General features: G+C 55.1%; 2 protein-coding genes across 7 annotated transcripts in view; one reads left to right on the top strand and one right to left on the bottom strand.

Annotated features, from left to right (window-relative positions):
* ITGB4 (integrin subunit beta 4) overlaps positions 1-16,591 on the top strand; it is a 31,095-nt gene extending 14,504 nt beyond the window's left edge. For 2 of the 6 annotated variants that reach the window (XM_079323383.1, XM_079323382.1), the window contains exons 20-41: positions 92-277; positions 1,457-1,560; positions 1,915-1,973; positions 2,586-2,609; positions 2,761-2,909; positions 2,990-3,169; positions 3,674-3,822; positions 4,195-4,399; positions 4,868-5,028; positions 5,370-5,550; positions 5,732-5,869; positions 6,368-6,550; positions 6,735-6,866; positions 7,808-7,990; positions 8,833-9,006; positions 9,458-9,631; positions 10,468-10,617; positions 11,245-11,433; positions 11,672-11,827; positions 12,275-12,439; positions 12,848-12,961; positions 14,429-16,591. In XM_079323383.1, the coding sequence (XP_079179509.1) occupies positions 92-277; positions 1,457-1,560; positions 1,915-1,973; positions 2,586-2,609; positions 2,761-2,909; positions 2,990-3,169; positions 3,674-3,822; positions 4,195-4,399; positions 4,868-5,028; positions 5,370-5,550; positions 5,732-5,869; positions 6,368-6,550; positions 6,735-6,866; positions 7,808-7,990; positions 8,833-9,006; positions 9,458-9,631; positions 10,468-10,617; positions 11,245-11,433; positions 11,672-11,827; positions 12,275-12,439; positions 12,848-12,961; positions 14,429-14,559 (3,287 nt within the window). In that variant the 3' untranslated portion in view covers positions 14,560-16,591. The remainder of the gene's footprint in view (positions 1-91; positions 278-1,456; positions 1,561-1,914; positions 1,974-2,585; positions 2,610-2,760; positions 2,910-2,989; positions 3,170-3,673; positions 3,823-4,194; positions 4,400-4,867; positions 5,029-5,369; positions 5,551-5,731; positions 5,870-6,367; positions 6,551-6,734; positions 6,867-7,807; positions 7,991-8,832; positions 9,007-9,457; positions 9,632-10,467; positions 10,618-11,244; positions 11,434-11,671; positions 11,828-12,274; positions 12,440-12,847; positions 12,962-14,428) is intronic. The other 4 variants (XM_079323384.1, XM_079323385.1, XM_079323386.1 and 1 more) reach the window with 4 other exon arrangements.
* Positions 16,592-16,595: 4 nt separating this feature from the next.
* Positions 16,596-21,671, bottom strand: GALK1 (galactokinase 1). The gene is made up of 9 exons (XM_079323444.1): positions 21,654-21,671; positions 20,937-21,128; positions 20,049-20,238; positions 19,620-19,739; positions 19,055-19,190; positions 18,541-18,722; positions 18,189-18,339; positions 17,773-17,935; positions 16,596-17,077 (listed from the first exon to the last, which is right to left on the bottom strand). The coding sequence occupies exons 2-9, from the start codon at positions 21,099-21,101 to the stop codon at positions 17,006-17,008; spliced, it is 1,179 nt and encodes a 392-aa protein (XP_079179570.1). The 5' UTR covers positions 21,102-21,128; positions 21,654-21,671; the 3' UTR covers positions 16,596-17,005.
* Positions 21,672-21,868: the final 197 nt, after the last annotated feature.

The raw sequence follows: 21,868 nt of genomic DNA, 5'->3' as shown, positions 1-21,868 counted from the left end.
CACCCTCAGCATGCTGGAAACCCTAAACACCCCCCAGAACAGCACTCTGCCGCTGGGCTGGCGCTGTCCCAGCGCGTCCCTGCCCCCGCAGGTCGCACTGTCGGCTTTAAGGAGGATCACTACATGCTGCGGCACAGCCTCATGTCCTGCGACCACCTGGACACGCCCCTGGTGCGCAGCGGGTCGCTGCAGGGCCGGGACACGGTGCGCTGGAGAATCCACAACAACGCCCACAGGCAGGGCGGAGCCCCCCCTGCCCCCGGCCCCAAGGACCTGGGTGAGCCTTAAGGGGGGAAACAGAAAAACCTTATAGAGTGCTTAGCCGAAAATTCTGAAACTGTAAGTGAAATGGAAATGATAGCAATATTTAACCGTGAGGCTAAAAGCAACTATGTGAAGGTTTAGGGTCTCTTCTTTTGTTTGGATGATGCCAAATGGCCCAAATACTAAAGAAACAGCAGACATCCCGTTCCAAGTATGGCAGGAAAGGTTTAGAGATAAGGTTCATAGAAAAGAAAGCAGTAAAATATGGTAATTTAGCAATTTCTATACGTTGCATGCAAATATTAGGAAATTAGTATAGTGTAGTAGATTGGTTAGTAGAAATTGGAATATTCAACATAGAAGAATACTTATTGTATTGTAAAAGGGAAATCGCTCACTTGTTCTCTATTTTCTCTTGTTCTCTCTTTGCTCTATTCTCTCTTCTCCTCTTTACTCTCTATGCTCCATTCTCTCTTACACTCTCTCCCTCATATACCCACTCCCTAATAATAAACTACAAACTTCAAGACCAAAATACAGGAAGCTCCTAAGTCTGTCCTGATGACCGTCCCCGACATTAAACCCCACAAGTGTCCCTGGCTGTGGGGTCTCCTGAACTTGAGATCACCCACAACAGGACATTTAGGTGGTTTAAAGTTTGGGTTTCCCCAGCTTGTGCACTGAAGAAGCAGTCACAGGCTGTTTTCTGAGGTTGCCAAGGTTGTTTATTCTTTTTTTATCTAAAGAATTCTTTTTCTGACTAACTGAGGTCTGACTAGCTCCAAGGCACACTGCTCTGCCAGAGGGCAGGTCTTATCTTTTATACTATAAATTACATAGCTAATACATGACCCTTACATTGCCCTGTCCAGTTGTCCCTCACACCAATCCAGAAGTGCCATCCTAACTCAGAAAATGGATGACAAGGAGAAAAGACATACCATGCCCAAAATCCTTCATTTTAGCTTTAAACCCTCTAACATAAACATTTCTAAAAATTCCCTTTTCTACCTTCTAACAATCTAATTTATACTCTACTTATTTTTTGTGACTTGTAATTCTTCCTGCAATGACCGTAATTTTTCCCAGGGGTTTAAATCCAGTGCAGTAGTCAATCATATCCTATTTCTTCCTCCCCTACACGGGGGTGGGTATTTCTCTGAGTGAAAAGGATGGGAATTTCCCTTTCCAGTTCCCTACGGGCTGTCTCTGAGGCTGGCCCGGATCTTCACCCAGAACCTGGGCAAACAGGACACGCGGGAGCACGAGCAGCTGCGCAAGGAGGTGGAGGAGAACGTAAGAGCCTGGCACAGGGGGGGCTTGGGGACAGCCAGACAGGGGCTGGGCACTGCCCCTTCCCTGGGAACACACAGCTGTTGGAAGGAAGGAGCAGTTTTTCTTTTGTGAGAAAGCACCGTTTTTAAGGCTATAATTGTAAGAATTAGCAAAGCATCTCGTTGAGATTTCAGGTTTTCCTTGGGGGTGCTTGGTGAATCTCCTGTTTGGTTTCAGTTTGCAGCCTCTTGCCATGTCCTGGGAAGAAACCTGGGGTGGGAGAGCAAGGGGGTGGGTAAGGGTGGTCAGAGGGCTCCCTGAGCACATCCCTTTCAGTGAGGGGCACACTGTGACAGTCCCTCTTCCTCCTTGCAGCTGAATGATGTTTTCAAGCACATTCCAGGCTGCCACAAGGTCCAGCAGACCAAGTTCAGGTGAGTCAGTGGGGCAGAGACTCCTGCAGGGCAGGGTTCCCCCAGGGCACTGCTGGGGATGGGGTGGACCAGAGGGCTGGGGTGTGAAATCTGTGATGCCAGGAGGGACAGTGGTCTGTGACACAAACCTGGTGTGGTGCCTCACCCACCCAGGGCTGCAGAGCAGAGCCCACCCAGCTGTGCAGGTGGTCTCAGCTGAATTTGGCTTTGGAGCAGCAGGAACAAATCCTGGTTGCATGGTGCTCAGTGGGAGAATTCCCACTAGCTTCAGAAGTTTCAGCCTGATGCAAACTTAGGAGTGCCTGGTGCAGGCTGGAAGGAATTTGGGGATGCCAATGTTGAGCAGGGAGTGGTATCTCCTCCCCACAGCCTGATCCAGATGTGATCTCCCCTGTGGGCACGTTCTTGCTGCATTGGGAAACCCAGGGTGGGAGGGAGCAGCTGGGCAGGAGGGAACATGTGCTGGGGCTCTGTGGGATGGGCTGGCACCCGCAGGGCAGTGCTGCAGCTCAGACCTGCACAGGGCTGTGATTCACACAGCACTTGGTCTCTCCAAAGCTGTTAGTCACTCTGATTTGGGTTGTTTGTTTTTGTTCTTTTTCATTCCCCCAGGTTACAGCCCAATTCTGGGAAAAGGTAAGAGGAATTTGCAGCTCTCTAATGCAGCTTCTCCCTCTTTGTACACACGTGGGGTGACTGAGTGCCCCACACACTCATTGCCCCAGCTGCTGTGTGAGATGTTACCCTGGGCTCAGCTCTCACCTGCCTTTCCCTCCCCTGCTCCCAGGCAGGAATACACCATCGTGGACACAGTGCTCACTGCTCCTCACTCAGCCAAGTCTGACATCATCAAAGTGGTGGAAAAACACGTTTCCCACGAGGCTTTCAATGACCTGAAGGTCGCACCGGGTTATTACACTGTGACCTCTGACCAAGGTAGGGAGCAGAGCCCGGTGCTGGCTCCTGGCTGGGTGCAGGGGTTATTTCCCACCTCTCACCCTTGCCTTTTCCCCCAGATGCTGAGGGGATGGTGGAGTTCCAAGAGGCCGTGGAGCTGGTGGATGTGCGTGTCCCGCTCTTCATCAGGGATGATGATGATGATGAGAAGCAACTGCAGGTGGAGGCCCTGGAGGTTCCCAATGGCATTGCAAAGATTGGGCGCAGGGTGGTCAACATCACCATCATCAAAGAGCAAGGTAAGGGCTGTGACTGTGGGGGGGTGTTTGTGTTTGAGTGTGCTGTGTCCAGGCTGATGTGGTTTGTAAGGCTCAATCTGAGCACCCCCGGGTCACAAAGCACAGATTTGGTGACTAGAGTATCATTTAATGCATCCAAAGGAGGGTCATCTTCCCTGCTGACAGAAACATTGATCATCACAAGTTTAGATGCTGCCAGTTCCAGGGCAGATTAAGGGCTGACCCCATCCCTCTGCTGCTCCAGTTCATTGAGAGGAGGGGTGAAGCAGAACCTCTTTGATGTTACTGTGCTAATATCCCCAGAACTTTCCTTCTGCTTCCCACCTGGCTGTTATGAGCAGGGAGCACAAAGGGGAAGTGGGGAAATCTCCAGTCCATGCAATGATACTTCATGCACAGTTCACACCTGTGGATGACTGGAATTCTGCTCAGGGAGGATACCTGCTTGGGATGTGACTCTTTGTGTATTTGCTCTACACATTCCTTCTGTCCTGCCCCTTCCAGCCAGCAGCCTCATCACCTTCCTGCAGCCAGCCTATTCCCACAGCCGCTTCGACAAGCTGGCCAAGATCCCTGTCCTGCGGGAGATCATAGACAACGGCAAATCCCAAGTCACCTACAGGACCCGGGATCTCACTGCCAAGAACGGCAGGGTAAGGGTGCCTGGAGGGGCTGGGAATGCAGGGCAATGCTGGGGTTGCAGAAGAGGGGTTATCAGGATGTGGCTGGGACAGAGGGGACCCAAGGCTTGATGTCAGCACAAGGGTGAGCATCCTTCATCCCGTGCTCCCTCGGGGGCAGGACCTGAGAGGATGCCTGTGCCTGAGGCAGAGGGTGCCAGCTGCCCCTGGAGCTGTGGGCACTGGGAGGTGAATGAGGACTGACTGGGGGATAAGGGGAAGCTCTTTGGGAGTCTCCTCATGGATACTGCAGGCTGTAATCAATCATAGAATCACAGAACAGTTTGGGTTGGAAGGGACCTTACAGATCCCATGGCTGGAACACACCTCTCCCTTCTCCTCCAGGACTACATCTTCACGGAGGGTGAGCTGGTCTTCCAGCCTGGGGAGACCCGAAAGGAGGTGCAGGTGCCCTTGCTGGAGCTGACAGAGATTGACACCCTGCTCAACAACTGCCAGCTCAAGCAATTTGCCATCGACCTCCTCCACCCCAAGTACGGTGCCAAGATCGGCCGCTACCCCCAGACCACGGTGACCGTTGCTGACCCAGGTGGGTGTGGCAGGTGACACCAGGACAAGGGTGACCCAGGGCAGTGACAGTGACAGTGGCTGAGGGGGCTCCTCCCCACACCAGCTCGCGATGCCGTGCACAGAGTTCCATCCTCTCTGAAAAATCTCCCACTGGTAGATTTGGGTCCCCCTCTAGAGGCACGAATGGGAATAGTCAGTGGGTGGGGAGATGGATTGTCTCCCTCAGTGAAGGAAATAGAATGGATTCTTTATTCCTTTTCATTGGGAATTTGAATGAAAAGCCATAAAAATAAGCGGGAGGTAGGACTTGCTATGAATGGTGCATGGTGGTTCCTGCAGCTGGACAAGAAAGACTGTCATCAAGTGGGTCAATAACATAAATAATGTATTTATCACAGCATGGCAGGGCAGTGCTGAGAGAGGCACACTTCCTTCTTTTTCATCTGAGGGGTTGGACTGGCACTGATATAAACTTTCCTGTCTGCAGAGCTGGTGGATGGTGTCCCCTCAATGACTGGCCTGGCCCAGGTCCCCCAGTCCCCCAAAGGCCGCCTGACTGCACCACTTAATCCCAATGCCCGAGCCCTCAGCTCCAGGGGAATCAACTTCAACTGGTTTCCTCCACCGGGAAAACCCCTGGGGTACAAGGTAAGGGGTGATGGATCCCAGGGAAGAGTGTGGGTCCCCTCCTGCAGGTGTTTCACACAGACATTTGCACTGAAGGGGTCCAAGTGCACACCAAAAGATGGAGCAAGTTCACCCCTTCTGGTCCCCTCCACCCTTGAGGGACCATCACTGGTGAATGAGGGATATGCAAGAAAGATTCCTGGTGGATTTATCTCCCTTTCCATCACTTATGACTGTCCTGGCCTCTCATTTCAGAGGAATGGCACAACACTATTCCCAGATCTGATTCAGTAAGAAACAAGGAATTTCTCAGGTATTATGTGAGGATCTGAGGGAATCACGGCTTGCACTTGTTTTGCCAGGTGAAATACTGGATCCAGGGAGACCCTGAGTCAGAGGCCCATCTCATTGATGTCAAAACCCCATCAGCAGAGCTGACAAACCTTTACCCCTTCTGTGACTACGAGATGCAAGTCTGTGCCTACAACGCCATGGGAGAAGGGGCTTACTCGGACATCGTCCAGTGCCGCACGCTGGAGGAGGGTCAGTGACCCCACACCCCAGTTTGGGACTCTGCACCCAGCACTGGGGACAGGGCTCCAGCCCTGAGCTTCTGCTGGTCTCAGGGTCAAGCACAGAGAGTCTCCAGCTGTGATCTCAGGAGCTCTGGGCACCCCCTGGCTCCTGACTTGCCCTGATGGGAACTCTTCTTTCCCCTCCCCAGTGCCCAGCGAGCCCGGGCGCTTGGCTTTCAACGTCGTGTCTTCCACCGTGACCCAGCTGAGCTGGGCTGAGCCTGCAGAGACCAACGGGGACATCACGGCCTATGAAGTCAGTTATGGGCCTGTCAACGAGGACAATGGTAAGAGTGTGTTGTTGGGACCGTCCAGCCAGGCTGAGGGGCTGCAGGACACTTCCTGCAGCCTGGGCTGCTCCCAAGCAGCAGCAGCAGAGCCAGAACAGCTCCAGGCGTCTTTCTTTTGAGAACTGGGATTTGGATGGATCACTTCTTGATGGAAAAGTTGCCAGCCAGGATTTAACCCTGCAAGTGCCAGAAAACTCTTCCCATTCACTTCCCTAGTGTTTTATGTCGTTTTTCATCTCAAAAACTCAGTTCACAGGTCTAGATAAAGGGGTGGGTGCCAGGAAGGTGTTATTTGTGACACACAAACAACAGAAGGGTTCTGTAGCTTGACTTCAGCACTGGGTTTGGGAGTTACCCTGAGGTGATGCTGCTTGCTGGGAGCAGCCCCAAGAGCTGCTGCAGTTTTCCCCAGAGCCAGGCTGTGTCCTGGCCTCAAGGTGCAGGGTGTTGTGTGGTCCCTGTGCCCGGTGGTGACAGGCTGCCCGTGCCTTGCAGCCCCCGCTGGGCCCATGAAGAAGGTGCTGGTTGAGGACCCCAAGAAGCGCATGGTGCTGATCGAGAACCTGCGGGAGTCGCAGCCCTACCGCTACACGGTGAAGGCGCGGAACGGCGCGGGCTGGGGGCCCGAGAGAGAGGCCACCATCAACCTGGCCACGCAGCCCAAGCGCCCCATGTCCAGTGAGTGCCAGCCCGGGGGGCACAGGGGCAGGAGCGGGGCTGGGGACAGCTCCCCATCGCCCCAGCTGCTCCCCCAGCTCTGTTTGCTCTGCTGCTCCAGCCGTCCTGGCATTGCTGAGGGTCAGCCTGAGCGCTGTGTGGTTTGTTGTTGTTTGTCTGATGGCACTTTCCACCTCTCCTGCAGTTCCCATTATCCCTGATGTCCCCATCATTGATGCAGAGGGAGGTGAGGACTATGACAGCTACCTGATGTACAGCACGGATGTGCTCCGCTCTCCAGCTGGCAGCAAGAGGCCCAGTGTCTCTGATGATTCAGGTTTGTGTCTCTGAGTTTGAAAAGATCATCTCTAACATTCATTTTCCTTAACAGCAGCTTTCAGCAATGAGCTTCACTGCTCCTTTCCATCTCTCAGGGATGGGGAGATCCAAGTTGTGGAGATGGTGGAGATCAGCCTTTCCAAAGCTCAGTAGCTGCATCCATGGGAACACTTGGCTGGTCACAGTGCAAATAAGGCAAATGCCTCCTTGTCGTAGCCATGGGGCAAAGAGAAATCTCAGTGTGGGGTGGGAGAGGAGCTTTTCATGGCCCTCCCTCTCATCTTCCCTTTGTGTTGCCACTTGGCTGGACCATGAGAGTTAACATCAGGAAACAAGTACCAGCAAAGGCACAGATCTCTGAGTCCCTTGGGATCTAGGCCAAGCCTGCAGGAGGGAACTCAGCAGTGCTGGGAAGGCACTGGCCTCTCTTCCTCCATCCCTTCACTGAATGAGTCTTGTGCTGGGACATGAGCCATAAGTGAAATGATGAGGTGTGTCTGTAGGGTCTTCCTGGAGGGTTCTCCAGGGCCTGGGACACAAGAGTGAGTCCCTGGTCTTTTCTGAGAGCAAGGTGATGGGAACATCAGGAATCCACCCACCCTGAGTGCACACCAAGGAGTGATGAAATCTGTCCTGAGCAGAGCACCATTGTTGCAGACTCACCAGGCAGGGACTTTGACTCTTACCTTTTGTCACGATGGACACAGGGCTGGAAAACAGTCTGGGGGTTGAGGAACCCCCAAACCACCATTCTGCACTTACCAGCTGTTTGCACCACCCGAACTCCTGAGCTCAGCCTTGGACCACGGGCTGTGAGCACAGCTGTGAACTGTCCCCACTGCTGCTTGTCCCTTGCTGTCCCAGCAAGCAGCACGGAGCTGGTGGCTGGCCCACCCTGACCCCTGCAGACCAACACCAGTGCTTGCCTTGTCCCAAAAGGCTCCAGGTGGAAATTTGTGCCGCTGCTGGGAGAAGAGCTGGAGCTGCGCCGCATCACCTGGAGGCTCCCGCCCGAAACCATTCCCCGGCTGTCTGGCAGCAGCCGCCTCTCCTCGGACACCGAGGGGCTGCTCCAGGAGGAGGACAGCACCAGGAGCAGCGGGACACCCCGGCCCCCAGCAGGTGAAGGGCGGCTCTGTTACAGCACTGAGTGTCCTGTCTGGCCCGAGGGGCTCTGCCCTGCCTCCCCTGTGTGCCCACCCTCGTGTAGCTGTGATCTGCTCCAAAGCCTTGTCCTGCTGTGCCTGCTCCTGGGGTGTCAAGGTAACCCCATCTCGGCACCGACTCGGGCGCCTGCCAGCAAGCTGCTTCTACCAAAGCTGGACCTTCGAGGCAGGAGCAAACTCAGATGATACCTGCTAAGTGCCACCTCCAAGGGCAGCTCTTCAGCTAAATTAAGTGCCCTGAGCTTCTGGGGCAGATCTGCTGGACTGTTAAACAGAAATCACTGTCTCGTAGCTGGCTGATCTCCCTTGCTGGGAGGGGATGGGGATTTGTTTGCCAAGGACCAGAACAACAGAGCGGAGTTTGCTTTTCAGATCCAGCTGAGATGGGATCCAGAATGAGATCTGGAGAAACCTTCATAAAGGGCCACTTTCCTTCTTCCACCTTCTTTTAAAATCTGAAATTATAAACCAGTTCTTGTGTCTAAGGGGAGACGTGAGAGGATGTGGTGAGAACCACGAGGCAGTGCCCCAGCAAGGCCGAGGTCTGGAGTTACCTTGGGCACCATGGTGTGTCTGTGCAGGGAGAAGTCTTTGTTCACCTCTTTGTTTCTGTGCCTCACGTTGGGTCTTGTGGTTTGTTCTAGATGTAGCATTCCAGAATCACCTTCCAGAGTGGGTGAACCTGGGATTCAGCCAAGGCAGGGGGAACACCATGATGACTCCAGCTTCCTCCCTGTGGGAAGTGGAGCAGCAGCTTTGTCCACAGCCACATTCCTCATGCTGTGCCCTCTTCCACAGAGCACTTGCTGAATGGCCGGGTGGACTTCTCCTTCCCTGGCAGTGGCAGTGGCACCCTGACCAGGACAGCCAACAGCAGCTACCACCAGCTGAGCTCCCACGTGCACCAGGAGCACAGGGTGATGGGCAGCTCCTCGCTGACAAGAGACTACTCCACAGTGCTGCTGGGGCATGGTGAGTGCCACAGGGATGGGACCTGTGCCTCCATCCCATCACTGCACCCTAAAGTCCTTGTGGGGTGAGGAATGTGCTCAACACTAAGGGGGCCTATGAACGGCAGGTCTAGAAGGTCACGTCCCCAGCACTGGTGTCTTGGTGCTTTGCTGAGGCCTCTCTGCTTACAGACCAGTTTGGAAAGGGTTCCCACCCCTCACAGGCAGGGAACTCCATCCTTTTCCTCACACCCCAAAACACTCCAGGGAGAGCACGTCTCTTTTCCTCACTCTGTCCAGCAGTGTGGTTGTCTTTCAGCTCCATGTGTGTCAATCAGCTTGTGCTGGTAGAAGGTTGTTTAAAGATTTTTCAAACCTGAGCCTTAAAAAGCCACCTGTGCAGGAGCCTGGGCTGAACCTGCTCTGAAATTTCCAATGGTGTTTTTCTCTTTCTTCTTGCACTGCTTCTGTAGATTACCCAGGGACACTCCTCCCTCCCATCCATGAAGATGCTGGGAGGACACTCCTCTGGCCCCGGGACGAGGGTTTCAGGAGCAGGGCAAAGGTGAAGGGTTACTACCCCAGCATTGGCTGTCGGGACTCTATAATCATGGCTGATGGGTCTGCAGGGATGTGCAAGTACATAGGTACAGCTTGTCCAGTGTTTCCTCCCAGCCACACATCCCATAACAGCCCAGCCACCTTCCATCCATGAGCTGCTGCCACCCACTGCTCACCCCAAAGCTCCTCTCCATGGCTTGCTGTGTGCTGTGCTGATCTTCCTTCTGACCCAACCTCCATCACATCACCTTCCCATTTGCAGGTGAATTGCAGGTTTCAACCCACCTGGACTGATTAACATTCACCACCACTGCTGCCACCGTGCTCTGATCAACCCATTGTGCCCATTCTCTTCATTCCTAACAAGCTTCTTGTTCTCAGTCTTACTCCACAGGCCTTTGGAGAGCTCTTGGGGAGAATGTGTGCTCTTTATGAGATGTCCCTCTGCAAGCTCCTTGTCATTGAAGGGCTTCAGTCCCTGAGTGTCACCTGGCAGGCTGCTGTGCTCTCTGTGAGCTTTGTGTGGGATGAGCTGAGGAGCACCCAGATGTGGTCCCAGTTCACATGAGCAGGGCCTGATTCAGCTGTAGATTAGGGCCAGATTGATTGAGCTACACCTGATGAAGCCTGTGAAGCTTCTGGCAGAATCGACAGGGTGCTTAGGGGTGAGGAAGGTCACAACCAGCACCAGGCCCCTTCTGTGTGCCTACATTCATTTGTCCCACCCAAGCTTGGCATCCTGAGCTGTGCAGAGCCAGCCAGTCCCCCCTCGTGACAAGTCAGCTTGCAGAGATGACATCTCACCACATCCTCCAAACCATCAGGACCGTCCCATATTTCCCTGTGCCACTCCCTCCTCTCCCCCAGCCCCTTTAACCCCCATCCCCAAAATCTCCATCCTGATGTTCCCTGTCTCCCTCAGACCCCAGGAAGCCCCTGGGCATCCCTGACACCCCCACCCGGCTGGTGTTCTCTGCGCTGGGCCCCACGTCGCTGAAGGTGAGCTGGCAGGAGCCGCGCTGCGACAAGGAGCTGCAGGGCTACAGCGTGCACTACCAGCTGCTCAGCGGAGGTCAGTCAGCTCTGGGGCAGGGGCTGCCCGGGCTCTTCTGGCTCTGGGTGAGCCTGATCTGAGCAATAGGGTTGGTCTCCAGAGGTGCCTTCCAGCCTCAACCATTCTGGGGTTCTGCGTCCGAAATTTGCGTCTTGTGTTGCCTTATTTTGTGCAGGAAATGTTGCAGCTGCTTCACAGCTTTCACTCCTTGTTTCTCCTAGAGAGAAAGCAGTTCCTCAAGTTGCTTGTAGAATCATCTCTCCTCCAAAAAACACCCTCCTTTTATTCTCTCCATCAGCCAAAATACCTTATATGACTTTTTTTTCAACTCATGGGACTTATAAAATATTTTTGTTTCAATCCTTCTTCTAGTTACACGAATCTCAGGGCAATATTAGTGAAAATATAATTATATTGTTAGAAACTTCTTGAGTTTTCAAGAAGCTGTTGTTTGTCTCAAGCCTTTATTTGGGAAGACATCTCATCCTGAACTACTCATTGTTGGTGTAAGGTGTGATGCAGGTGGCTGGGGAGGGATCCTGGATGCCTTTTGCAGGCAGTTTGTCTCAGACAGAGTTTAGGTGAAAGTCGTGGCTCTTTGTGCCTGTAACCTGGTGCTGACATCCTTTTATCTGTGTGTCCCAGGAGAGGTGCACAGGATCACCATCCCCAACCCCAGCCAGAACTCGGTGGTGGTGGAGGACCTGCTGCCCAACCACTCCTACATCTTCAAGGTGAAGGCGCAGAGCGAGGAGGGCTGGGGCCCCGAGAGGGAGGGGGTCATCACCATCGAGTCCCAGGTGGACCCGCAGAGCCCGCTCAGCCCCGTGCCAGGTGAGCTGCCAGGGACAGAGGGTGGCACTGATTCTCTGCTGCTGTCAACAGTGCTGGCTGTTTTCTCTCCTCTTGCCACATCCTCAGCTCTCCTTTCCTTCCTCTCATTTTGGAACAGAACCTTCTTCCCCACACATTTGCTGAGCTGAGCCCTCCCAGCCCATTCCATAAATGCTCTGTGCAGATCCCTCCCAGCTCCCTTTGCTGTCATTCTGATGTGTCCCCTGTGCCCTTGCAGGTACTCCCTTCACCCTGAGCACCCCCTGTGCCCCTGGACCACTGGTTTTCACTGCCCTCAGCCCGGATTCTCTGCACCTCAGCTGGGAGAGACCCCGTGAGCCCAACGGGCCCATCCTGGGCTACAGGATCACCTGTGAGATGCTGCATGGAGGAGGTACAGCATGGGCTGAATATAGACACAGCTCCCTCAGAATCCCACAGGATACCTCCAGCTAAGGCAGCAATCTGCTGCATTTTGGCTGGGACCAGTAAAAGAGTTGTTTGCTTACATCAGTGCAAAGTGGGGACATGAGGCTGATTCCAGGCCTGGGAGCTGGTGGCTCCTGACACTTTGTGCCACGGTGTGGTCTGCTCTAACAGATGTGGTGGGAAGAGGAAGGACCTGTTGATTATTGCAGCCAAAACCCCGTGGAGGTTGGTTGTTGAGGTTGCCCACTGTAGTGAAATGGGGTTGTTTCAACCCTTGGTAGAAGTGGGTGCAATCTTACAGCCCATGGGCTGTATAAAGCCCAGGGAAAGCTGAGGTAGCAGACCTGGGGGGGAGTGAGTTTGGAGCATCACTCTGGTCTGTAATTCACCACTCTGTGTCTCTGTGGATTAGGGGAGCCCAGGACAATCTATGTGGAAGGAGACAACCTGGAAACCACCCTGACTGTGCCCCACCTGAGCGAGAACGTCCCGTACAAGTTCAAAGTGCAAGCCAACACCACCCAAGGCTTTGGGCCAGAGAGGGAAGGCCTCATCACCATTGAATCTCAGGACAGAGGTACAGTGTGGAGGTGCAAAGAGAAACCTCTCAGAGCAGGGAACACAACTCCTGCAGTCACCTTCCAGCTCTGGTGGTGACTCCATGCTCCAGGGAAGACATGGGGACAGTTTTCCATGAAGGCAGTGCTGTACCTGGTGAGCACTGTCCCAGTCCTGGTGCACTGAATGAGGGAATACCTGGAAATGTGTAACTGATGGTGAAACTTCTGCCTTTTTCTACAAATACCTGGAGGCAGCTTCTTACTGCCCAGGTGTGAGAACTTCCCAGTCCTCCCAGTTCCTCCTGAACCTGCTCTGATATCAGCAAGGGAAGATTCCTGAGCTTGCTTGTGTTCACTGGGCAGGGTTGAGGAGTTGCAAGATCTTTGTTATTTCTTGACTGACTTTTCCTTATCCTTCTCCTCAGGTGCCTTCTCCCAGTTTGGAGGACAGCAGTATACGAGAGAAGTTTACAAATTCCCCACTGAATACACCACCAAAACCAGTATCAGCCATTCCTCCCTGGATCCCCATTTCACAGGTAGGGGCTCATTGTTGCCTTGCAACCCTGAGGAAGCAAAGGGAAATTCTGCTTGTCCAAAGGTGTGAGGCTGCTTTTACCTTGAGTGCCAAAGGCAGGGGAGGAGGGTCCCTCAGCTGGGATTGGGGAGGGTCAGCCCTTTTCCTACAGTGTCCCTGCCTTGCCCCAGGGAGAGCTGCAGGCACACGTGCTGCCCAGTCCTGGAGGGAATGCTGTATTCCAGAGCCCTCCAGCACAGCACTAGGGACCCAACCATAGCTCTTCCTGCAAGGTTCTATCTCTTCAGAGCAGAAAAAAGCAGAGCAGTGGGACAAACATCTTTACTCACATCAATGTAATTGTCCTGTGTTGTCCCACTTGAGCTCATGGGTTCATGCTGCAGCACAGAGAATTTGGGAGCTGTTGGGAGATTCATCCTCTTGACTGACCCTGAATCCCTTGGTGTGGAGAGTTGTCCTGGTTTGAAGGACAGGTGTCTGCCAATAAAGGCAGAAGCTTCTCTTTGAAATGGAGAATGTAAACAACCTCCCTCCAAATTATTGTAATTTGGAAATTAAGGGGCTCTCAAGCAAAGATATGGGAATTAGGAATAACAGTTCTTTACTAGGAAAATTAAAATAGAAATACAGTATTACAAAGAACAATCCCATCCCTGCCAGAGTCAGAATCCAAGCTGACACCCGTCAGTCAGTCAGGGTGTTGGCAGCAGTCCCATTCAATGGTGGCTGCATCCTCCTGCAGTGGCAGATGTGGTTCAGCTGGAGCAGTGCTCCTGGAGAAGGTGCAGTTTCCTCTGAAGGTCCAGGGATGATGTGGGAAGGTCTGGCTTTCCTCTGGAATCCAGTGGAAAGAAGGTCCCTTGGTGTCCAAAATCTCAGTTTTTATCTGGATATGAAAGGCTTGGCTCCTGCCCTGGCTGGAGCATCTCCCATGGGATGATGTAATTTTATCAGTCATGCACTGGGACTCAATGACCATGAACAGGAGATATCTCCTGGAGGGAGGATGGGCTGTGGGAAGATAAAGATGATTGCTACAGCTGGTTTAAAGATGGCCCATTAGCAGATAATATGTGCCAGGAGATCAGGGTCACTGCCACACCCAGTTTTAAACAATGGCCCATTAACAGGAGGGAATTCCCACAGAGATAAGAATCACTGCCACACCCAGTTTTTAACAATGGCCCATTAACAGGTGATACCTCCTGGATGAAGGCTGGGTCATGGGAAAGATAAAGATGATTGCCCAGCTGGTTTAAAGATGGCCCATTAGCAGATAATATGTGCCAGGAGATCAGGGTCACTGCCACACCTGGCTGCAGCAGATGGGGACAGATACACATTGCTGGGCACATCAACCCAACACAAGGTCCTTAAATCCTTTCTGTGATAGCAAACACACTGCCTGGAGTGCTGAGACAGGGCAGCCCCTGCTCCTGTGACCCCAGCCCTGTGCCTCCCCTTGCAGACGGGGTGCTGGTGAGCACCCAGCGCGTGGAGAACTCCAGCAGCACCCTGACCCAGGAGTTTGTGAGCCACACCGTGATGGCCAGTGGGACCCTCACCCAGCACCTGGAGAGGCAGTTCTACGAGGCTTGAGCCCCAGCACCAGCAGGACTTCTGGCATCAGGGGCCAGGATTTTGTGGGACAACCCAAGGTGCTTCATGCAGGCAGCTCCTCCTGCGGGCACAGCCCTTCAGGCACTGCAGGCTCTGGGCTTCTCCTTTGGAGCCCAGCACAGCCAGAGCTCTGGCACAGCTCAGGCTGCAAGCTCATCCTACAGGGGGGTGTCTCCATGGCTTCATCCACTCCAGGTAAATGGAATGAAAATATTTTATTGTCAGGTCCTCAGTTTTGAGAGGATCTCAGGTGTCAAAATCATAATTTATAGAGAGTCACCATTTCCAACTTTGCTCCAGACTCTGTCAACTCACCTTTCCACTGGAGATGGTTCTTTTGTTCAGTATGGGCGTTTTTATGAGAGCTGCAAGGTAGGGTTTTGGGGTAACCTGTGCTTTCTTATTGCACCTGTTTGTGCCTGTCCTTTGCTGCTGACATTTGGTACCGCAATAGCAAAGAATAACTTTTCATTTGTGTTGCATTACTTGATGGCCTCTGATGCTTTTTTTTTTTGTTTTTTTGCATACAATATTGTACAGTTTTAATAGTATATATATATAAATATATATAAAAGTATTTTATTATTTTATAAAAAAATGGAGATGGATGAGATCTATGCTGAATGTGGAGGCTACACTGGGATTGTGGCTGCTGGGAAACATAAATAACTGGAAGAAATGAGTGAAGGGCCTGATCCAAAGGCCACTTGAAGCCTGTGATGAGGCTGGTGGGCTCTGCCTTGGACCTTGAATCCTTCAGCACCAGAGACTCCAGCAGAAGGCTGCAAGGGGCTGGATCCATTCTCTGCAGAGCATCCCCCAGCTGGAGCACTTGGCCATGGAAGGAGGTGAGGGATGGGGATGGCCCCAGCAGCCACGATGGGAACTGCACTGGCATTCCTTACACAGCTGATGTGGAGAGGGAGATTTCAGGGCACAGGATCTTGGGTGTCTTTTAAAAGACTTCTTGCCCAGCAGCAACATCCATAAAGGGACCTGTGATCCTTCAGTCAACACAAAGGAGGAGCAAGCCTGGGAACAACAGGCACTCCCACTCCTGAACAAGTCTGAGACTCCTTCAGCTCCCCTCACACAGCTCTGGGCTGAGCTGATACCCTGCTGGGCTCCATGTCCCAGTGCTGGGCAGGATCCCTGGAGGCTCCCTGCCCCTGCAAGGAGGAACAGACACACTCCCTGTTGTGCAGAGCAGTGCAAGGATTCCCTCTGTGTCCCACCTGCACAGGAGCAGGTGAGGAGCCTGCCCAGAGCCTGCCTGGAGCAGCAGCTGCCTCTGCTCTGGGTCAGAGCCTGCAACCAAAGCAGCAGCTGCCTGGCAGCATCACCAGCCTGCTTTGATTTCACAATGAACCTTGGCTTTTTTTGTGGTTTTCTAATTTTTTTTTCTTTTGGACTCTGAAGAAGAGCTCACCACTAATGTTTCCCTCTCCTCTTCAGGCTTTTTATTTTACTGGGGGAAGGGTTGTACATCTTTCAGCCAAAGATGGATGTGGGTGAATCAATCCACAGGATTCTCCATGACTGCAGATGGAGCTGGGTCAGTTTTGAACTTGGCTCAAGGGATCCTTCACAACCCTGAGGTTTTACTGTGCCTGCAAGAAACACTTATTTCTCCTGAGCAAGTGCCAGTGGCATGAAGTTGCCTCCCTCTCTGCTCCTTTCTTGCCTGGGGTTGGGAATTTCTCTCCTTCTCTACAAGGACTGTGATCCTTTCCCTGGGCTTTGTGGTCCAGGGTCAACTGAGAACTGCTAAACAGGGAGTTTCCCAAGCATTTTAACCAAAGATGATCCTGTTCTCCAAGAGCAGAGCATGGCCCATCAGCTGCTCTCCAGGGAATCAGGCCTTCCCCATGCACTAACCCAGGCCTGTCTTTTTAAATTTCATCTGGTTCTTGGAGCTGGTGCTGTTTCAGCCTTTCCAAGCTGGATCCAGAGCAGGTCTTTGATCAGATGGTTTCCTCTTGCACTCAATAAATATTTTCTCTATATCCTGGCTCTTTATTCTTGTTGTTGTTGTTTTTTTAGTAAACAAAAAAATCCTGCCCCCATCACTATCCTCCATCTGCAGCAGCTGCAGGGCAGGGGCCAGAGGCAGATTCCCAAGCAGGATCTTCTGCCACATGTGAGTCCCTGCTGCTGCTCCACTGCCATCCCCCCCTGTGCCTGCAGCTCTGCTGGACTCCACAGCCCTGGAACTGGCTTCTTACACCAGTGCAAACTGGAGATAAACCAGTATCCTCTGAGGAACAGTCCTGAGTGATTTTGGTTCACATGGGCACAGAACAACTGTGCAAATCTTTTGCTTTTATTAGGCAAATAATGCAGATGGACAAACTGATCCCGTTGGAACAGCCCTGGGGAGGGAGGCAATGCCAGCCCAAGGCTCCCAGGTGAGGAGGTCACTCCTCTACAGGGGCAGAGCCTTTGCCCCTCCCGAGGGCTTGGTGAGGTAGAAGGTGGCTGTGCCACTGTATTTCTCCTGGAAAAGAAGAGGAACAGTGAAGGCTGGGGCTCTGGGGATGGGGGATCCAGGGCTGGAGGGAGAGGCCCTGCTGGTCAGTTCCACACTCACTCTGCACTCTTCACTGGACTGTAACTCCTGGTCACGTTTCCTCTCTCCCACCTTTGCCAGAGGCCAAAGTGCTTTTGGTCTCTCCTCATTTCATACCCTCCTTTCCCTCTCCTGCAGCTATTTACAGGGTGCACCATGATCTCACAGAGCAGCAAAATGATGCTCTGCCTTGTTCCAGGCCCCATGTCCCAACACCCCCATTCTGCTGGCATTTCCAGCTACCTGTGCACACCAAGGTTAGGTGTTACGGAACACTGGTGCTGGTACTGAGATTTTCCCTGAGCTATAACTGCCCGTATTCAGCTCAGCAGTGCCCAAGCTCAGCTCAGATCACTTTTCTGTAGATGGATTTGGCCTTCCTGAAGCTCCCCCAGCACCTTTTCATTCCCTTTCTCAATGCAATGAGGTCCTGGGGCAGGGCTCTGTGAGTGGCATAGTGCTGAACCATCTGGCTTAGTGGCATCAACAGACTCAGGGCTGCCTCTGCATGGCCCTGATGGGCTCCACCAACCCCAGGTGGCTCAGGAGTGACAGTGTCCCTGTGCTGTGCCCCTGAGTCTTCCCTTGGGATCTTCCAGTCAGTGTCCTTTTCTGCCACATACCTGGATGTGCTGCTGGGCTCTGTCTGCAGCCTCAGCTTCCAGCAGTGTCACTGTGCAGCCTCCAAAGCCTCCCCCAGTCATCCTGCTGCCATAAACCCCATCCACTTCCAGGGCTGCTGCCACCAGCTCATCCAGCTCTGGGCAGCTCACTTCATAGTCATCCCTGGAGAGAGAAGAGCCCTGTCCTGCACCCTGGGAGCAAGCACTGCACCCCCACAGCTCCAGATGGTGTCCTGGTGCAGCCACTGCCGTGGCAGCAATGCTGGGTGCTGCAGGGTGCTGCAGGTCCTGCAAGGTGCTGTTGGGTGCTGCAAGGTGCTGCAGGGTGCTGCAGGTGCTGCAGGTCCTGCAAGGTGCTGCAGGGTGCTGGCCCAGCTCTGCCTAGAGGGGCTGTCAGCATCCTTGCTCATCCTCACCTGAGGGAGTTGTGGCTCTCCACCATCAGCCTCCCGAAGGTTCTGTAGTCCCTGTGCTGCAGCGCCTGTGCTGCCTGTGCTGTCCGGGCGATCTCGCCGATGACGTGCCTGGCCCTGCGGAACTCCTCATCCCCCAGCCTGCTCCTGGCCTCTGCAGAGACGCGTGTGCCTCTGCAGCAAAGCCTCACAGCCCGCGGGATGCTGCGGGGGCGCATCCTGAACCCCTCCCGTGCCAAAGCTTCCCTGCCTGCAGCGCACCCCCATCACCGCGCGAGCACCCACCCGCCTGCCCCGGGTCTCAGCTCTTGATGTCCCAAGGCGTGGCCAGAGATGAGGAGGGGACTGTCCCCACCTTCCAGCTCTGCCAGGGTGGCGTCCCTCAGGCTGGCCTTGCCGAGAGCCGCTGCTGCCCGCTCGCAGTGCCGCCGGCGCGCAGGGTACTCGCTGCCCGCCAGCGAGTGCCGCACGTTGGAGTTGGTGATGAGCACGGCCAGGCTGGCGTCGGCCAGAGGGACAGGGACGGTCTGCAGGGACCTGCAGGGACAGCTCAGCCATGTGCCCGCCCTCCCTGGCTCTCAGACACCTCAGTGAGGCCACGTGGCAGGCAGATCCTGAGCTACAGAGGCAAAGTCCAGGTGGTTTAGGGTTTCACTTGTCACTCCCTCCCAATCATTATCCCATAATAGACCCTGCAGGTAAAACAGCCCAGGCAAGCAGCAGAAAGGTTGCAGAAGGAGGAATCAAGACAAGGAGGAATTAAACTTCACCACGAGGTTTTGGGCTGGGTTCATGGCCACAGGGCCAGCTCATCCCCAGCTGCCCAAGGAGGTGGGCACAGCACAGAGAGCTCAGTGCCCGACCCTGACCTGCAGTCGATGAGCAGTGCGTGGCCCTCCTTGCCCATCACAGATATGAACTGGTCCATGATCCCACAGGGCATCCCAGCAAACGTGTGCTCTGCTTTCTGGCACGCCAGCGCCTTGGCCACCAAATCCCCGTCATCTGTGCCACAGCAGAGACACTCAGGTTAGCAGCTGGCACTTTGTGCCTTGCCTGGCAGCAGGGAAAGCAAACATGGAGATGAAGGGCTGTTTTCCTACAGAATTTGCAGTTGCCCTGCACCACTGCATGGCATCTATGCCAGTTTGGGCCCCCAGATCCAGCTGGATGTGGTAATTGACACTGGTGTTTCAGGTATCTTGATTTTTTGGGGCATTAGGGTGGGGAGAGAGTGCTCCCAAAGGAATTTCCTCTCATCCCCTGGCCAGCCCCAGGAGGGCTCCATGGATTTTAGAGGTCTGGGCAGGTCAGGCTGGATGAGCCAGGGGAGGCACACAGGCCCAAGGGCCAAGGGCTGTGGGATCCAGCTAAGGGCACCCCCCTTACCCCAGCTCCCACCCGGAGAGATGCTGGGGCCCAGGGCTGCCTTACCAGGGCAGAGCTGCTGCAGGAAGGTGTATGTGGCCACCTCCAGAGCAGCCGAGCTGGAGAGGCCCCCGCCCAGGGGGATGTCACTGGCCATGACAGCACTGAAGCCTGGCACGGGACCACCTGCAGGAAGAGAAGGGAGGAGGGGGCCATGAACCCCTGCAGGGCTGTGTGTGCCCCACAGTTCATGGGGAATGACACAAGGAGCCCCTGTGCAGCATTTCACAACACAGGGTGACCCACAGCAGTGTGACCCAGCAGCCCCCCAGGCACAGGAACTTGAGAGCTGAGATTGAGTTTGCTGGAGCCTGGTCCTGGCAGAGCTGTGGGATCACACAGACACTAAAGGAGCCCCTGGAGCACTCCCAAAGCTGGATCAGAACAGCAGTGCCCTGCCGGGGGGCTCTGACCCGCCCCCAGCCCAGGCCTTACCCCGGTAGTGCTGGATGACACCCTTGACGTAGTTGGCCCAGCGAGGCAGCCCCGGGCTCAGGGAGCTGCCGGGACCGGGAGCCGGGAACTGCACCGTGCGGGGCTCGTCCGCCTCTGCCGAGGTGGTGACAATGGAGATGGTGCCGTCCTGCCTGGGGGATCCCACCAGCACCGTGCCCAGCTGCAGGGCCTGCGGGGGGGGAAGGTGGGCTCAGACCCCACAGCACCCCTTGAAGCATCCCCACAGGCAGGGCGGAGCTGTGGCTGCTTCAGCATCCCAGTGTTCTCCCCACTGCACACTCCTGCCTCTCACAGAATTAAACTTCCTGCCTATTTATTGACACACAGGGTCAGTTTTCCCACTGAATGTTGTGAACCAGCCCCACAGCTTGGTTCCGGGTGCTGCTTGTTGGGCTCCGGGGGAGTGGTAACCACGTCAAGAATGGGAGAGGCTTCGGGAAGTTTTCCTGCCTGCCAGGGAATTCAGCTGACCTGCTCCCACGCTGCTCGGCCTCACAGTAATTCGCTGTAGGTTCGATTAAGGACTGAGTGGGGACTTCCCCGATGAGCCAAAGGGGCTCCGAAGGAAAAGGAAGCTCCTGCTGTTCTTAACCATCTCTGCCATCGCTTTCTGGGAACGGGAAGCTGCTTGCCGGGGTTGCAAAAAAAAGGCTTCAGCCTCTCGGAGAGGTGGCTGGGAATTCTCCAATCACATTCCCCGCGCAGCGAGCGAGGAGCTGGGGTGGCTCCGAACCCCACGGAGGGTCCTGGGTGGGTATCCCGGAGGGGACATCCTGGGACAGGGTTTGCCGAGGGCTCCCGGCGGCGGGAGGAGGAGCCGGAAGGGTGACCCGGCCAGAGCCCGGGGCGGCGGAGCACGGCCCTTACCATGGGCAGCACGAAGCCGCCGTTGTAGTCGGTGTGCTCCCCGATCAGGTTCACCCGCCCGGGGGCCCAGGCCGCCAGCTCCGCCGCACCCCCGAACGCCGCTTCGTACGCCCGGCGAGCGGCCGCCAGCAGCGGGGACGAACCGGGATCCTGCGGCTCCGCCATGACCGAGCTGCACCGCCCCCGGTGTGCTCCGCACCGCCCCCGATGGGTCCCGCACCGCCCCCGGTGTGCCCCGCACCGCCCCCGATAGATCCCGCACCGCCCCCGATGGGTCCCGCACCGCCCCCGGTGTGCCCCGCACCGCCCCCGGTGTGCCCCGCACCGCCCCCGATAGATCCCGCACCGCCCCCGATAGATCCCGCACCGCCCCCGATAGATCCCGCACCGCCCCCGATAGATCCCGCACCGCCCTCGGTGTGCTCCGCACCGCCCCCGATAGATCCCGCACCGCCCCCCGATAGATCCCGCACCGCCCTCGGTGTGCTCCGCACCACCCCCGATAGATCCCGCACCGCCCCCGATAGATCCCGCACCGCCCCCGATGGGTCCCGCACCGCCCCCGATAGATCCCGCACCGCCCCCGATAGATCCCGCACCGCCCTCGGTGTGCCCCGCACCCGCCCCCGGTGTGCCCACACCGCCCCCGATGTGCCCCGCACCGCCCCCGGTGTGCCCACACCGCCCCCGATGAGCTCCGCGCCGCCCCCGGTGTGCCCGCACCGCCCCCGATAGATTCCAACCGCCCCCGGTGTGCCCGCACCGCCCCGGTGTGCCCCGCACCCGCCCCCGGTGTGCCCCGCACCGCCCCCGATGAGCTTTATAACACACATATCCATATCCCAAAGCCTGTCCTAAAACACGTAGCGATAAATACATTTGTATCTTTTGCCCATGTGTCTCATGTATGGGGGTTCTGTCCATGCAATGTA

Source organism: Erithacus rubecula (genome assembly GCF_903797595.1).
Source record: "Erithacus rubecula genome assembly, chromosome: 20".
Classification (NCBI taxonomy): Eukaryota; Metazoa; Chordata; class Aves; order Passeriformes; family Muscicapidae; genus Erithacus; species Erithacus rubecula.
Note: the sequence above shows the minus strand (reverse complement) of the source record. Positions and strands in the feature narration are given on the sequence as shown.